This window comes from Lacerta agilis, chromosome 17, assembly GCF_009819535.1.
Source record: "Lacerta agilis isolate rLacAgi1 chromosome 17, rLacAgi1.pri, whole genome shotgun sequence".
Classification (NCBI taxonomy): domain Eukaryota; kingdom Metazoa; phylum Chordata; class Lepidosauria; order Squamata; family Lacertidae; genus Lacerta; species Lacerta agilis.
Genome location: NC_046328.1, coordinates 18989180 through 19005968, shown reverse-complemented (window position 1 = coordinate 19005968; position 16789 = coordinate 18989180). Strand labels below are relative to the sequence as shown.

Sequence of the window (16789 nt, the reverse complement as noted above, 5' to 3'; positions counted from 1 at the left end):
CTCTGCACAATAAACCCAGAGTCCGAGGGGAGGTGATAAGCGACAAAAACCTTTCCAAAAAAAAGGGGGGCGAGAAAATCTCAGGGGTGGGTGAGAGCGAAACCATATGAAACACTCTGCTGTGACAACCTGATCATTTTATGAATCCGACAAGCCTCCCCGGCGAATGAGTGCTTGAGAAGAGTCGCAGGCGCTTGTTATGAGCCATCCAATCTACGCACGGAGGAAGGGAAATGAGCTCAACTTTATTATTATTTTTTCCTAAAGTCAGTGATTAGGTGCTATAATTAAGAAAGCATTGTGCCTGCTTTCTAATCTTCCTCCCTGTTTAAAATTTAATTGATTTCCCTCCCGATTGGATCCATCTGCATCCGTCTTTATAAGGCCCTGGGTTCTGAGTTTGGAACGAGACACTCCCTGAAATAACTGCTCTGTATTTGCTCAAGGTAGGACATGGAACTGTGCCAAGAAGAGGTGGAGCTAGCTGCTCCGACACCCGGAGCGGCACACATGCTGTGCACCCAGAGCGGGGCCTACGTCCCAGGGGGACAGCGCCCGCAGCAAGCATCCCAGGGGCAACCACCTTCTGGCGCCCCCCCCCCAAAGCCTGCTTTAGCGGGAACCAGGGTGGTGGTGTAGGGGGCAAGCAGCACCTCTCCGCTACAGCGGAGAAGCTGCTGCTAGCCCCAGGGCCATCTCAGGTACATCTGCCACCGTGGCGCGGCGATGCTTCCTGCGCCCCCATGTGTCCGGGGCATCCGGGGGAGAGTGCAGGTGGCGCAAGCACCCGGCCACCCGTGGGGCTGCGCGGCTCCCCCCGCTTGAAGACAGGGCTGGGCGGCTGGCTTGCAGCCCACCCGGGAACAGCATGGGTGGCAGTGGCTGTGCCGCCGGAGCACGAATGCCCGCCTGCCCGTGGGGGCGGGATGGGGAGGGGGCACCGCTATGCCGGCGGGCTCGCGGGGGTGCCCCTGGGGGGGCCAGCGCCCTGGCGCGCTGCGCCACCAGCCCCAATGGACGAGACGGGGCTGGCTACCCCGTCCCGCCCAAGCCTGGCCAGCGCCTCCTCCATTTTGGCGCCCTAGGCAATTGCCTAGTTCGCCTAAATGGACGCGCCAGCCCTGGGCGCGGCAATGTTGCCCCCCCATAGAGATGACACCCAGGGCGGACCACAGCCACCGCATGCCCCTTCCTCCTCCAGTGGTCCCATTTAGGGGATTTTATTATTTTTCAGCATTCTAAGTGACTCACTGGTTCTGCAAACTGTGTAGGATGGATAAAGAGATGGTTTTAAGGCCGCAATCCTAAACAAAGTTACTTGATGATAACAACACATCCTCCAACATTTCTCCGATGAAAATATGGACGTCCTATTCAATGGTGATTGTTCATAGCTGTCAACTTTTCCCTTTTTTTAAGGGAAATTCCCTTATTCCGAATAGGATTCCTCGCAAGAAAAGGGAAAAGTTGACAGCTATGATTATGATGATGGTTTTCTTGCTTATACCCCACCCATCTGACTGGGTCACCCCGGCCACTCTGTGAGGTTTCCAACATATATAAACACATAATAAAACATTAAACATTAAAAAAACATCCCTATGCAGGGCTGCCTTCAGATGTCTTCTAAAGTTTGTATAGTATATATACAATATAGTATATATTTATTGTATTGTATATATTGTATAGTATATATAGTATAGTATATTTAGTTTGTATACTTCTTGGCTTGGGTGTACCCTCCAACATTTCTTCAATGAAAATAGGGACGTCCTAAGGGAACGCGGGACATTATGGGATCAAACCAGAAACTGAGATGGCTTGTGTAAATCCAGGACTGTCCCTGGAAAACAGGGGCACTTGGGAGGGTCTGGAGCAGAGGTAGGCAACCTAACGCCTGTGGGCCGGATCTGGCCCAATCGCCTTCTAAATCCGGCCCACGGACGGTCCTGGAATCAGCATGTTTTTACATGAGTAGAATGTGTCCTTTTATTTAAAATGCGTCTCTGGGTTATTTGTGGGGCATAGGAATTCGTTCATTCCCCCCCCCCAAAAAAAATATATAGTCCGGCCCACCACATGGTCTGAGGGATGGTGGACCGGCCCACGGTTGAAAAAGGTTGCTGACCCCCCGTCTGGAGTAATTTCCCTTCAACTTCATAGGGCTTTCTCTGAGTAGGAATGCCTAGGATTGCACTGTGAACAAGCCTTGTGTACATAGCATACATACCAAAGGAACAAATCACCTTGACTGTTTGACCTGTGTAGATAACATTGTGGTTACACACGGAGCCAATACTATTAAAATACTTTTGATTTTTTTTATGTATATATAAATGCTTTTTGGTAATTTAACCATCCTAAATATATCCAATAGCAGGTATTGAATCTTTGCTGAGAAATTTTCACCTAGCTTGTCATATTCCAGTTCATGAAAGCATGGAAAGTCTGCTTTGCATATTATGCAAATTGCAATGCAAATTTTTGCTCTGATTCTGAGTGGGAAGTGAACTTACTTGAGTTTTTTTTTTATGCAAAAAGTAAAAATGCAAGAAGTTGATTGAGCACTGGGCTTCTGTATTGCAACACAACGCTGAGTTAGACTGACCTTTGCTGTGACCTGAAGTGCCCTTTGCAGAGGGTATCTTGGAATGGAAATCCAAACCAGAAAGTGATCAGAGTTAAGTGTTTTAGCAATTACTCCTATAGCAGCATTTTAAGGCACAGCACTGAGGCTCAATCTCTGCATCGTTATTTCTGGAGCAACTCCCCCTATGAGGAAATGTTGATTCAGAGAATAGGCAAGTAAATGGATAAAATCAAAGAACTGTAGAGTTGGAAGGGATCCTGAGGATCATCTAGCCCAACCCCCTGCAAGGCAGGTGCCCCATATGGGAATCAAGCCTGCAACCTTGACGTTATCAGCACCATGCTCTAACCAACTGAGCTAAATAGAGAGCCCCTTTCTCTCTCTTTGGACAGCCAGTGTTGGAAGATTCAAGACAAAGAACAGAAAGTACTTCATGCGGCCCATAATTAGCCGATGGAACTCACTTCCACAAGAGGCAGCAAGGACCACCAACTTGGATAGCTTCAAAAGAGGATTAGATTCACGGAGGACAAGGCTATTGATGGCTACTTAGATGAGGCTGGATAGCTCAGTCACTAGAGCATGAGACCCTTAGTCCCAGGGTTTGAGCCCCACTTTGGATGAAAGATTTCTGCAATGCAAGGGGTTGGACTAGATGACCCTCGTGACCCCTCCCAACTAAATCTACATTTCTTTGTATTTACTAACCATGATGGCTATGCTCTGTCTCCATGGTCTGAGGCACTAATGCTTGCGAATACCAGGTGCTGGAGACCGCATAAATGCTTTTCATGGTGAAAGCAAAGATTCCTCAGCTTCCTGGCTGATCTAACCCTACTTTCCTTCCAGAAGTCTCTCCTATTTATTGACTCCTATGAGCCATATTTAGCCCAAGGCTCACATTTTAAACTAATGCACCCTAATTGGTCATTAACCCAGGTCACCGGTTCCAGAAAACATTTCAAAATTGATTCCAAAAGACTTAGCTTCAAAAGGGGTTTTAGTTTTAAATGGGGCTTTCGGAGAAGGTCAGGCATCAATTAGCTGGAATGGAAGAACCTACAAACTTTGTTGATTACCAATATATGTGACTGTGATGTCAGCCCCTATGGAGAAAGCTTTGCGAAGGGTGACCTTGGGTGTAGTTTCATAAACTGAAAAGGGGGAAAGGGCAGGAGCCCCAAACTGGTTAAATGATGTTAAAGTTAAACTAGTTAAAGTTGAATGAGGTGGTGTACCAGATCCAGTTGGGACCCAGACACAAGCCCAAAAAACATCATCTGTGGAGGTATCATGGTGGGGCTGGATCCTGGAACCCCACTGGCCCCGCCTAGACAAAGTGTCTCCACTACTGCATGTAGCTTACCCAATGCCAGTCTGGTAGGAATCCGCCTTATACTGAGTCAGACCATTGGTCCAACTAGCGTGGGTGGCGCTGTGGTCTAAACCACTGAGCCTCTTGGACTTGCCGATCGGAAGGTCGGCGGTTCGAATCCCCGCGACAGAGTCAGCTCCCGTTGCTCTGTCCCAGCTCCTGCCAACCTAGCTGTTCGAAAGCACACTAGTGCAAGTAGATAAATAGGTACCGCTGCGGAGGGAAGGGGTAAACGGCGTTTACATGCGCTCTGGTTTCCATCATGGTGTTCTGTTGTGCCAGAAGCGGTTTAGTCATGCTGGCCACATGACCCGGAAAGCTGTCTGCAGACAAACGCCAGCTCCCTTGGCCTGAAAGAGAGATGAGCGCCACAACCCCATAGTTGCCTTTAACTGGACTTAACCATCCAGGGTTCCTTTACCTTTTTACCCAACTAGCTCAGTGTTGTCCACATTGAAACCCTGGCAGTCAAACAAGAGTCTTTCCTTGCCATATCTGGAGATGTCGGGGATTGAAACCAGGACCTTCTGCATGTAGATCACGTGCTGTCACTGAGTTACACAGCCCTTCTTAATGCAGAACTTTTGGTGGGCACAAGGAATGGGCACTATAACTGCCTTAAAACTGCAGAACTTCCAAAGGCACCTATTTTACGGCATCACACTTATTTGTGTATCAGGCATGCAAACTGCCTGAGCATTTATACTAATGCTGTGCATAATCTCTCTCACACAGTGCATAATCTCTCTCACCCAGCAGTTCTGGGGTGGGGTGGGAGCAGACCAAAGCATCCTACGAAGAACTTGAACCCAAGTTTGTGCATTTCCTCTCCCCTCCCCATCTGTTTTCCTTTTGCGTCGTATCTTTCTAGAATGTATAATCCTGATGGTGGGGACTTGTGGACTGCTCCAACGGTTTTTGGGGGAGGCTAAAGGGCAGGAGAAGAAAGTAATATTTAAATAAATAAGAGGAGAAAAGATGGCGCAGCTGTGTAAAACCTAACTGATATGCAGAGAGATGCAAACTGAGAAATAATCACTATGATCTAAGTCAGAGGGTTTCAACCTTTTTGAGTCCACGGCTCCCTTGGCCAACTACATTCTTTCTGTGGCACCCCTGTGGGGCTCAGGAATCCAGTTATGTCACCCCTTGCCTGCAGAGCTCACAGCCTCTCACCCCTTTTCGAACACCCTCCCCTGTGGGGGTGTTCCCTCAGCCTTCCCCCCTCTCCTTCTGGTCCTGCCCCCCCCTTGCCCCAAAGAGAGGTGCCTCCTCACACTGCCCCACAGGGGCCTAGGAACTTGTCTGTCCATTCCCAACAGCTAGGGCTTGTGGACTGGCTGGCTGGACTCCCTCACCTACTTGCTTGCTTACTCCGAGGCCACATCAACTTCTGGCAACCAGCACCCCCTGGCCAGCCCCAGAGGCACCATTTGCCTATGGAGCTTGTAGCCAGGGCTGCTGCAACAAACATCTGTGCAAGCCTTTGGGAGGCAGAAACATGAGAGGGAAGGAAAGAAAGAAAGAAAGAAAGAAAGAAAGAAAGAAAGAAAGAAAGAAAGAGGCCAGTGTTGCCCGCGGCACCCCTGACCATCATTCAAGGTGCACTGGTTGAAAACCACTGATCCAAGCAGAAACACAATGTGGATTGTGACCAAGTGGATGGCATGCTTCCTTAGTTGGCTGTCCAGGTACTCACTGAGGACAGGCAACTTCAGGTGCCTGCTCACTTTTCTTAGGCATCTTGACCTTGAAACTGGCCTTGGACCAGCAAGTCCACCCAAGAGAGGATGCCCCCAGAAAGAGGGCTGTCCCCCTGTCAGGTAGGAGACTGGGCACCCTTCAGCTCACATTCTGTGGGTTTCTTCTCTTTTATGAAGCCCGGTGGAAGGCATATGCATTAAATCACGAGCTTCTCCTGCAGCTTCCTACTGGGTTTGATTATATGTTCCTCTGCCCTCCAATACGTCATGCCCCTTAACCAGCACATTCTCCAGAGGCTGCATTTTGAAATCTGCCATTCAGGCCGCAGAGCAATATTCTCCCCTTGATTAACTGCAAGTCACTCAAGCCGGGAAGATCATCTCAGAGGTCCCTCCCGCTGGCATTTCCAATTGATGTGTCTTTGTGATGGGAAGGTGTGCCAAAGGGCAATCATATCCCTCGCTGCTGCTCCTCTGCCTGTGAGGACAGGGACTTTGCGGTTGTAAATTAAATGGGGGGAAGAGAATGAAAACAAGATCTTGCAGGCTCTCGTTGGACCAAGCGTGCCTTCTCACCGCGCTAGCCAATCAATTGTGACTTTCTAGTCCCTCTTAATGCCGAGGGGCTTTCTAATAGGGATGGATGACTCAGTCTTCTTTGCAGCCCATGCCAATTTTGCAGGTGTTCCCTTCACAAAAGACTGCTCCATCCTGATCGGTCTATTTGTGGACCGCAGCAATTTCACAGGCATTCATTCACAGACATCCGCTACATCTGCAACAGTCTCTTTGTAGCCCTCTTCTGAACTGCGGGAGGGTTCAGAAGCCTTATGGTGAGGAGAAGAAGAAATTGGAAATGCCCAGCAAACTCACTCAGAGCCAGCACCGTCCCACAGCAGAATGCAGCAACCCAATTCAGATGGTACCATTTTCAAGAGCAGGGCTGTGGTCACTTGTGTAAAACCCCTGTTTCACATGCAGAAAGTCCCAGGTTCAAGGCCCAGCAAAGACTGAGGTGCCCTACTTTGTGGCAAAAGTATTTCCTACCCCCCTTTTTTTTCTTTGTTCAGCTGTCAGTCTGAAGAGGAGCTGTGGGCAACGTGAAAGCTTGCTCACACCTTGGTGAATTTCGATTGGTGTTTTTTATTTCTGTTTTTGTTTCTCCCCGCCCCCTCCCCTGGAATATCTGTGCGGTGTTACTCTTGCTTTGAATTCAATGCAGCCAGTGCACCATCTCTGCTTGGAGAAGGGGGCAGCCCTCCCCAATGCACTTTTAACTCTGCAGTTATTTAGCATTTGCTAAATGGCATCTTTGTTTCCTGGGTTAATTCATAGCTGGCCTTAGGACGATGTAGTGCTACAATTGTGGAGCAAGCTCTGAACTGTTCCCCCAGGGGTGGAGAGCAATTATTGATGCAAATAATTGTTCCCCAATCCCATCAAAGTCTGCTTTTGCTTCATCCCAATATTCTTTTCCATTGATTCCCGAAGCTCCCCGGAGCCCTAAAATACTAGTAATCTCTTTGGGCTGGATTCTTGCTGCAGCAGATAAATGGCTGTGTGCGAGCGTGTGTGCACGTTTCCTCTTTGCAGACTTTCATGTTTATGATGGGAAATGCATTTGCAATTTAATATGAACGAGTATTCTAATCTTAAAGGAAAGGATTATCGCAGAACTCCCTGCAGGAAACTTAATCGAGGAGAATTGCCCAAAGACTGTCCTGGCTGGTAGGCTGAAACCCTGAAGAGGGGCCCTCCACACAGTAGTATGGAAAAAGAATGGAGTGTCCTGGGGTGGGTGGGAAGGAAAACAGCATGGCTGGCTGGCTGGAACCCTAAAAAGGACCACTCCACACAGCAACATTGGCATGAAAAATGAATAGAGTGTCCTGGAAATAATGGAATGGAGCCTCTTGGAAAAGGGCATGCCTGGCTGGCTGGCTGGAAACCCTGAACAGGGCTTTGCCCCACTCAGCAACATTTTTTGTCACAGGTCCAACTTGTGATTTTCCTGCTCCCCTTCATTCTCCAGACCTGGTGATGCCTGTTCCCAGCCCGCTCCCGACATCTGTGACTCACAGCATGGCATGTCACCCTGACAACTGTCTTCTCTTCCAGCTTTCTCTTCGGGCTGCTTTCCCGCTTCCAGGAAAGCTATGCATGGCTGGGGCTCCCAGACTGTCATTAGATGCCATATCGCAGCACAAAAGAACTGCTTGTTTACTAAATGCATCCTGACAAGACCACTGGCTTGTGCAAATCTGAAAGTGTGTCCTGGCTTTCCAGTGCCCCAATCAATTGGCGAGGAGGGGGGTTGGCCACTCAATGCCTCCACCCCCAAGCCCTCATTTCTTAACGGATGGCTTGATTTGGTTTAGCAGCTTCTCATCCCAGCTGCCAAACACAACTTTTCTGGGAGAGAAAGAGGTCTGTAAGCTGCAGTGCAGGACCAGAAGGGGCAATGTGGCAAACGGATGTGCTAAAATTAAAATCTCAGGCAGCCATAGATTCTCAGACACCACCAGGGCCCTCAGACAACTTCTGTGCTATCTCTCTTCCCTGGAATCGACATTGTTTGTCCTCTAGCTTGGTGCTTTAAAAATAAATAAATGCATAAGTGAGCAGGAAAAATGCTATTGTGGTTTCCAGGCACTCCTGTAGCTTTAGGTAAATGATTCCTTTTTGGAGGTTCCGCTAACTTTATGCCTTCCTAAGGAGTGCAGCTTCCCTTAAGTGCCTCAGGTCAAGTTCCTGTCCTGGAGGAGTGGGGTAACACCTGTGGAGGAAGCTCTGGGAATAGATGTGGAGCTGTAACAGAAGTGTGTGTGTGTGTCTTGTCTGTGTCTGTGTCTGTCTGTCTCTGTGTGTGTGTGTAATAGAGAGACATACTCCTGTCACTGGAAAAGCTGGAAATGAATCTTCAAAACTGCACCCTCGACTACTGCTTTGTTACTCCCCACTCTTATTTATTATTGAAACTCATTTGCTTTTGTTTTAAAAATTAATACTTTATTACTGATCTATTCAGTAAGTGGGATGCCTCTGTTATGCCTTCTGCGAAGCTAAAGGGGTTCTGAATATACATCACAAGTACCCAGGTGTCTTTTGGACTGCTTTGAATATGCTCTGCACCACCTCAAGCACTGTTTTTACAGAACAATCTCATGGAGACGGGGGAGGGGGGATCTGTAGCAAGGGAGTCACCAGATCCAAAGCCCTGACAGTGCAGGCATGGGGGAATCTTTTGCCCTACAAATGTTGCTGGACTCAATCCCATCATCCCTGGTCATTATTCATGATGACTGAGGGTCATGTGTATTGGAGTCTGACCACATGGGCTAGATCTACAGCTGTTTTTAGACTACAATTTCCATAATCCCTGACCATGGGTTCTGCTAGCTAAGGATGATGGGAGTTGTAGTCCAAAGACAGCTGAAGACCCAAGTTTGGGGAACACTGAGCTAGATGGACTGAGTGATGGTGTGGCTTGGAGACCCTCAAAGGATGTGATAACAGACACTTCTAGGTCAGGTCAAAGGCAAATAAAATCAGGACCATGGACAGCTCCCAGTGGCTCTGCTATCTCTCATGGCCCTTTGCTGCAACATCTTCCCAAGCTCAGGTAGCAGGAGGCCCTGGGAGGTGTCCATGGTCCTGATTTGCTTTGCCTTGTCTTTGACCTGATCTGGATGAGCCTCTCGCATCCATTGCCACTTCCGTAAATTGGTAACAGATGGCAAGATGGCTGTGCTCTCTTGGTCCTGAGAGTTCTCTGCCCCATGGAGCTTGCAATGGAAGCCCTGCCCCTCCCGTCCCTGTGAATGTTTCACTGACAAGGTTCTTCTCCTCCTTCCTTCTTTTCCAGCACTGAGGCACTCAGCTGCCTGCCGCTTCCAACAGACAACAAGCACCCGGAGGAGCCATGCCGAACTCAAGAGACCTCTAGCACCAATGGCTGTGTGAGGTTGAAAGACAGCCAGGAGTATGCTAGGCACAAATCATGCAGGTAAGATTCAGGGCCTGAGGCCTCTCCAGATATGGCCCTCTAGGTCACTCCATCTGCCCCTTGGGACTCTCCGCAAGCCACAATGCTTCTCCACAGCCCACACCTGCTTTGTACCTTCCTTGAGTGTTTTTCCCTGGCTGGAATGTGCCCTTGAAGTCTGATCATGCCTCTTGCTTGCCTGGGTGGAGGAGAGAATGGGGGTTAGTGTGTGTGTGGAAACTAAGCCTCCTGTAGAAAGGTAGAATTCACACTTCTTGTTGCCACTTACGAACATAAGAAGAGCTTGGTGGACTAGGCCAAGGGCCCATCTAGTCCAGCATCCTGTTCTCACAGTGGCCAACCAGATGCCCGTGGGAAACCTGCAAGCCGGACATGAGCACAATAACATCTCTCCCCCTCCTGTGGCTTCCAGCAACTGGCATTCAGAAGCATTGCTGCCTCCAACTGTGGAAGCAGAGCATAGCCTCCACCAAGCCTCAATGCCATTGATAGCTATATCCTCCATGAATCTGTCTCATCCTTTTTTAAAGCCATACAAGTAGGTGGCCATCACTGCTTCCTGCATGGGTGAGTTCCATAGTTTAACTATGCGCTGTGTGAATAAGTCCTTCTTTTTATCTGTCCTGAAACCTCCCAACATTCCTCTTCATTGGCTGTCCATGACTTCTAGCGTTGCATCTTTGGCCTCTTCCCCTGCCCAACTCTGGCATGTGAATCCCCTGGCAGGTTGCTCAGAAAGGTATGCGACCCTCAGGCTGACAAATGTTCCCTCCCAATTTGCTGAAAACCACACAGGAATCTACCAGCAGATCGCAGTCTACCTTCTGTTTAACCTTTTGGTATAGCAGACAGGTTATTCAAGGACCCGTAGGAACTAGGTGCCCTGCGGTCAGTCCCCATCTCAGGCCCTTTGAAATGGCTGGCACAAAAGACTTTTAGAATAGTATTTGCATTTTTTTATTTTAGTTTAGCCTTGCTTGGTAATCAGACCCAGGGCTAGCAGCAAAGGAACATGCCTCCTTAAGTAATCCTTTGTTTTCCCGCTTTCTCTGAAATGCTTTCTGCCGCTTCTTCAATAAAACATGGTAAAGTAATGAGAGTTTTGCCTAAAGGGCACCCATTTGCACCCATGTGTTCTCCAAGAGGCTGGCGAGATGGCTCAGTTGCCGACTTCCTCAGAAAGGGCTTTACATCCAAGTCAAGAGAAAGCTGAATGCTTCGGCTTCCCCGCGGTGCAGTCTTTGCCGCAGTCTTTCAGAGCAGCCTGGAGTTTTTTATTTTATTTTATTTTATTTTAAGATTCTGCATTCCAAGATTGCCTGTCTCTCTTTCGGATGTAATAAGCCCGGGTGGCAATTAAGAAGTAGTCCTTGCCATCCATTTAAGGCACTGCGTAGGCTTGGACCTCATGTTTTCAGCACCTGAGTACAAGCACGTCGGGGAGTTTGAAGAGAGTAAAAATAGAGCCTAAATCACCGCCCTGCTGCAAGGCAAACCACCCTAAAGAGAGGGCCACAGAGCATGCAGCTTCCAGAATTCTTTGAGCGAAGCTGTGACTATTTAAAGTAGAATCACAGTGATAATAATAATAATAATAATAATAATAATAATAATAATAATAATGTTTTTTGCCACTTACTGTTTATTCAGAAAATGTATATACCGCTTAACAAAAATCTGCAGCTGATTTACAGAAAAAGAATCAAAGTACAATAAGATATGCACAAAGTTCAGAATACAATTAATACGTTTCGAATGCAACATTTAAAACAGCCACTGAACAAGGTAGCGCTCTCAAACATCTCCAATAGGCCTGAGTAAACAACCAAGCTTTTAGAAGACTTTTTTTCCCCTTCCCCCTCCCCTCCCACTCTCCCCTCTGGACAGACCTTCGTTCTTCAGATCTTTATCCATGTACACAGTCTGTTCATTCGAGCTTGTATGTTTGGGTTGGCTTCACCCCTTTCTATCCAATTCCTGTAAAATGCTCATTTATTTGTAATTCTTTGGCATTTATTTTCCCAACTATCCTCTGCCACTATCTAATAATAATAATAATAATAATAATAATAATAATAATAATATGTTTTAATAATTTATAGCCCGTCCATCTGGCTGGGTTTCCCCAGCAGCTCTGGGTGGCTTACAGCATATATAAAAACATAATAAAACACCAAACATTAAAAACTTCCCGATACCGGGCCGCCAATAATAAATGCATGGTGTCAATGTGGCCTTAGTCTCAGTGTTGCCCTTGTAGAACTCAGCAGGGAGGAGGATGGGGACAACAGTAGAATTAGTTGGCTGTGGCTGTCATTGGCTCTGGCGCCACCTGCTGTTGGGCTCCCTGCCTTCCACCCTGTCGCTGGGGACAGTCGTGGAGACCACTCCCACCCCTGCTCCAGCTTCCGCTGTCCGAAGACCAAAGTCTTTCTAATGAATAAAGGAGGATGAAAAAGAGTGTGAGCACCTCTCTGTCCGCCCCCATCCTTTGTAGCTTCTTTCTGCTATCGACCGACCTTTGCTCTTTGTCACTTTGAAGGTGGGGGCAATGAAGCCACGTAATTGTTTTGCTTCCAACTGCTGTAGGAAGGTGGGAGGTGGGGCTGCTACAGAGGCCCAGATTTCGAGCTTACCGCTGCACCGGCCTGAAGTGCATTGTAGTTGCTTTTCTTAATTAGACTTAGATTGCAATCAGAGAGGTGCAATTAAATCCACATCAGCTTTATGAGGTCTCAAAGATGAGACGAAACACCCAAACCCTAAACCAAATAAAAATGAGAGGTGGGCATGAGGTGAACATATAAAGCCCTAAACAATTTGAAACCAGCTTACCTGCGAGATCGCCTTCCTCCATAAATTAGGTTAGATGGAGGAGATACAACTCTAATTATGGGAAAGGCAACAAGTTCTTGAATAACAAAGATACACTGAGAGAGATTTCATTGTCTGTGCCAAGCCTGGTTCCTGGAGAGTGACAATTAAGTTTTGCTGGTAAATGTAAAGATTAGTGTGCTGCTCTTTTCTGTGACTTTCATAGAATCGTAGAATTATAGAATTTGAAGGGACCGCAAGGGTCATCTCGTCCAACCCCCTGCAATGCAGGAATCCTTTGCCCAATGTGGGGATCGAACCCACAACCCTCAGATTAAGAGTCTCATGCTCTACCAACTGAGCTATTCAGGGTGTTACTTATTCGTTCCAGGTCATGTCATTAGATGGGAGCCTGTTCCAGGGTCACAGATAGTTCATGAGGGGGTATATTTCATTTTAAGCTTACGCCAGCCACACAGATGCCGTGATCCATAGAAATAAACCACGCGAAAAGCACAAACTTGAACCCATTGTTACCTGTCAAAATTAAAACATCAGAGAAGGTTGCATCTGGGCCATGTCAGGCCCCAGCTGACTTTGACTCCATAGCTTTAAAATAGCAAAAGGTAAAGGACCCCTGGACGGTTAAGTCCAGTCAAAGGCGACTATGGGATTGCAGCGCTCATCTTACTTTCAGGCCGAGGGAGCCAGTGTTTGTCCACAGACAGCTTTCCAGGTCATGTGGTCATCATGACTATACTGCTTCTGGCACAATGGGACACTGTGATGGAAGCTAGAGTGCACGAAAATGCTGTTAATCTTCCCGCCACAGTGGTACCTATTTATCTACTTGCACTGGCATGCTTTCGAACTGCTAGGTTGGCAGGAACTGGGACAGAGCAACAGGAGCTCACTCTGTCATGGGGATTCGAACCGCTGACCTTCCGATCGGCAAGCCCAAGAGGCTCAGTGGTTTAGACCACAGCGCCACCCATGTCCCCTCTTTTCAAAATAGCACCCTGTGCTTTACAGGAGAATCAACACCACCTGTGCTTCCTGTCCTAGTCAACGCACGTATAAATCACCAGCTCGGTCAAGTTGAGGTAGCTGGTCTGCTGCTGAGTTCGTAGAGCACATAGAATCACAGAATTGTAGAGTTGGAAGGGACCATGAGGATCATCTAGTCCAACTCCCTGCAATGCAGGAATATGTAGCTGACCCATACGGGGATTGAACCTGCAGCCTTGGTGTTATCAGCACCACACTCTAACCAACTGAGCTATCCAGGCTTTAAGCACATTTGCTGCCTTTGTGGACATAAGATGAACCTTGGGAGCATCCAGCACTTCTAAGAGCGTCTTTCACGAGGACCGAAGGGCTAGACAAAGGAAACATTCCTGGAATTGCGTTCACGCTTTCCAAGAACAAATGCTCATCTGCTGATAACACGAGCCTCTTAAAAGGCGGCTTGATCTTAAATAAGGTGACTGAGTTCTTTGCAAAGATAGTCCTTGATGCAGATTTTCTTTTTTTTTAATAGCACATCACACCCCTTATTTTTTTAAAAAAGGGAAAAGGCAGCAGCAGGTGCTGTGAGGATCACTTAACAAATCTTCACTGGGATCTTTGAAACCCTCAGCAAGAGGGAAATAGTGAAGAGGATGCTTTTAAATGGCAATGGACGGCATGAGAGGGACTGTATGTCCTTTTTCAAGAACACAAAGGCTGACTGCCTTTGCTTGCATCATGCCAAGATCTCGGCTCTTTCATGCTGAGCTGGCTGCGGTGACTCATCCTTCATTACTGGCTCTGAACCCTGGAATATTTCGGGGTGCTGCTTAACTGAATCTCTGTGTGTGTGTGTGTGTGTGTGTGTGTGTGTATGTATATGTATGTATGTGTGTATGTATGTATGTATGTATGCACACACACGCGCACACACACACATGGAGAGGTGGTTTACCCTTACCAGACTTCCTGTGCATCGGGCAGGAGTCAGATATAGTCTGGTCTATCCAATGCCTAAGCCAATACTGCTCACATTCTGTAACCAATAAAGTTGAGGCCAAAATTTGCCCAATAACATTAACCATATATTCTGTGTCCTGGTGTTTTATTCATCTTTGAGGGGGTGGTTGTGGGGTCTCGACACGCAAATGCAACACTCAAAGAATGGCAGTGTTTCAGTTTGCATACTCTTCTGGAATGAGCAAGTTAGGTACATCCTCCTTTAAATGCTAACTGAACTGAATATCTCCCCTATCCCTTACCCCCGGGTATAGGGCAATATATAAATAATAATAATAATAATAATAATAATAATAATAACAACAACTCATTTATACCCTGCCCATCTGGCTGGGCCTCCCCAGCCACTCTGGGTGGCACCTACAGAAGATTAAAAACATAATAAAACATCAAACATTAAAAACTTCCCTAAATAGGGCTGCCTTCAGATGTCTTCTAAAAGTCCAATAGTTGTTTATTTTCTTGACATCTTATGGGAAGGTGTTCCACGGGGTTGATTGGTTGGCTGAATTTATATCCCACCTTTTCTCCCAAAGGAGCCATGGGCAGCAAGCAGATACATAATTTAAAAATAAAAGCAATCTAAAATGGTTAAAACATTCTAAAAGAAATTACAGTTAAAAATAAATTAGGCGGATGCTCGTACTTTGCAGCCATTATCCTATGCAAATTAGGGTCTGATTAATTTATTTTAAAACATACTGTATTTACTGAGAGGAGCCAAATATATAAATCTATTATAGAGTTGTTAACCTTGATAAATATGTATGAGTTGTTATACACACACGCGCACACACACACACACCATACAGTGATCACAGGGTCTATGCCTGTGTCAACTAATTCCTCCTAAAAGTTAATAATGAGGGCGACAGGCACACCTTTCTGAGCATTCCCCAAAACAGGGAGCCACCACTGAAAAGGCTTTGACATGGGTCAGTGCCAACCAAGGCAGCTCCCAGTGGTGGCACCACCAAGTCCTTAGAGAGAGAGATATCACACACTACCTTTCCTCAAGCTCATGGCGGTTTGCAACATAGAGCTAACTAAAACTACTACTCAGAAATAATTCTCTCACAGTGCTCAGTTGAGCTTACTCTCAAGTAAGTGGGCATGGGATCGTGACTTCAGGTGCTCTTTCCTGAGCTGTTTTTTGGTTTCCTATATGTGCATATGTATGTATTCAGTTTATACCCTACCTTCCAAGGAATTCAGAAAGGCACGTAGGCACTTATCAGTGCTAGCTAGACCCAGAGCTGCTTGGATACGGCAAAGTTGACTCATCGCCTGCCTTGAGGCCATGCCAGGAGTTGTTCCTCACACAGAGGACAATGGCATTTTGCTTCTTGGTTGTAGGCTGTTCTGAGCCTTTCAGACAGGGCAAGATTAAAAAATAAATAAATCTAAATCTAGCACATAAATGAACCTCTGTTATAGCTGGAACAACTCCCTGTGATTTTTTTTCAAGGGACCCTTGCAATTGGCCTTACAATCTGATGGCCCCTGGACTACTGCAATGTGGGGCTGCCCTTGTGCACAGTCTAGTAGCTCCAGCTGGTGCAGAATGCAATGACTAGCCTGCAGTTGGGGGAAGACGACCAATAGCATGGGGCACCTCTGCAAAAACCTTTGTGCATGGGGAAAGGATGGAGGGATGCAAGAGGCCTTCTCCACTCTCACTTCTGCCCTGGCAGAGCCTTGGATAAGGTGACCAAACCTCAACCAGTTCCACAGCACCATGTCCAAACCTTGGGATTGCAGCCTAAATCTCCTATTTATGTAATTGATTGCTATTTAATAAACATTGCCAAGGCTCTTTTAAAAATAAATTAGGCGGGTGCCCGTACTTTGCAACCATTATCCTATGCAAATTAAAGTATGATTAATTTATTTTAAAACATATTTACTGAGAGGAGCCAAATGTATAAATCTATTACAGAGTTGTTAACCTCAATAAATATGTCTTAAATAACTTGGTGCCAAGCCAGTTAACATACAGTAACTCTCTCATTAGATCTGCAATAAATCCCTGGAGGAGACAGTTAATTTCAAGCATGACTAAATTACCCGGAACATGGCAATTAAACATTCACCCTACTTTACGGATCTCCCGCAAGACCCCATCCTTCACAGGAAACCATACTTTGGGGATCAGAACTGTCAAGGTGTTGACAGATGGCCGTGATTGACACACGAGAACATAAGACGAGCCTGGCGGATAACACCAGTGGCCCATCTAGTCCAGTATCCTGTTCTCACAGTGGCCGACCAGA

At 46.9% G+C, this 16789-nt stretch overlaps 1 protein-coding gene and 1 non-coding gene across 2 annotated transcripts in view; one reads left to right on the top strand and one right to left on the bottom strand.

Annotated features, from left to right (window-relative positions):
- SRRM4 (serine/arginine repetitive matrix 4) overlaps positions 1-16789 on the top strand; it is a 116668-nt gene that overhangs the window by 69487 nt on the left and 30392 nt on the right. Inside the window, exon 2 of the mRNA XM_033135778.1 lies at positions 9534-9674. Within this exon, the coding sequence (XP_032991669.1) occupies positions 9534-9674 (141 nt within the window). The remainder of the gene's footprint in view (positions 1-9533; positions 9675-16789) is intronic.
- TRNAK-CUU lies at positions 12788-12860 on the bottom strand. The gene has a single exon. It is a non-coding gene; the product is annotated as a tRNA-Lys (tRNA).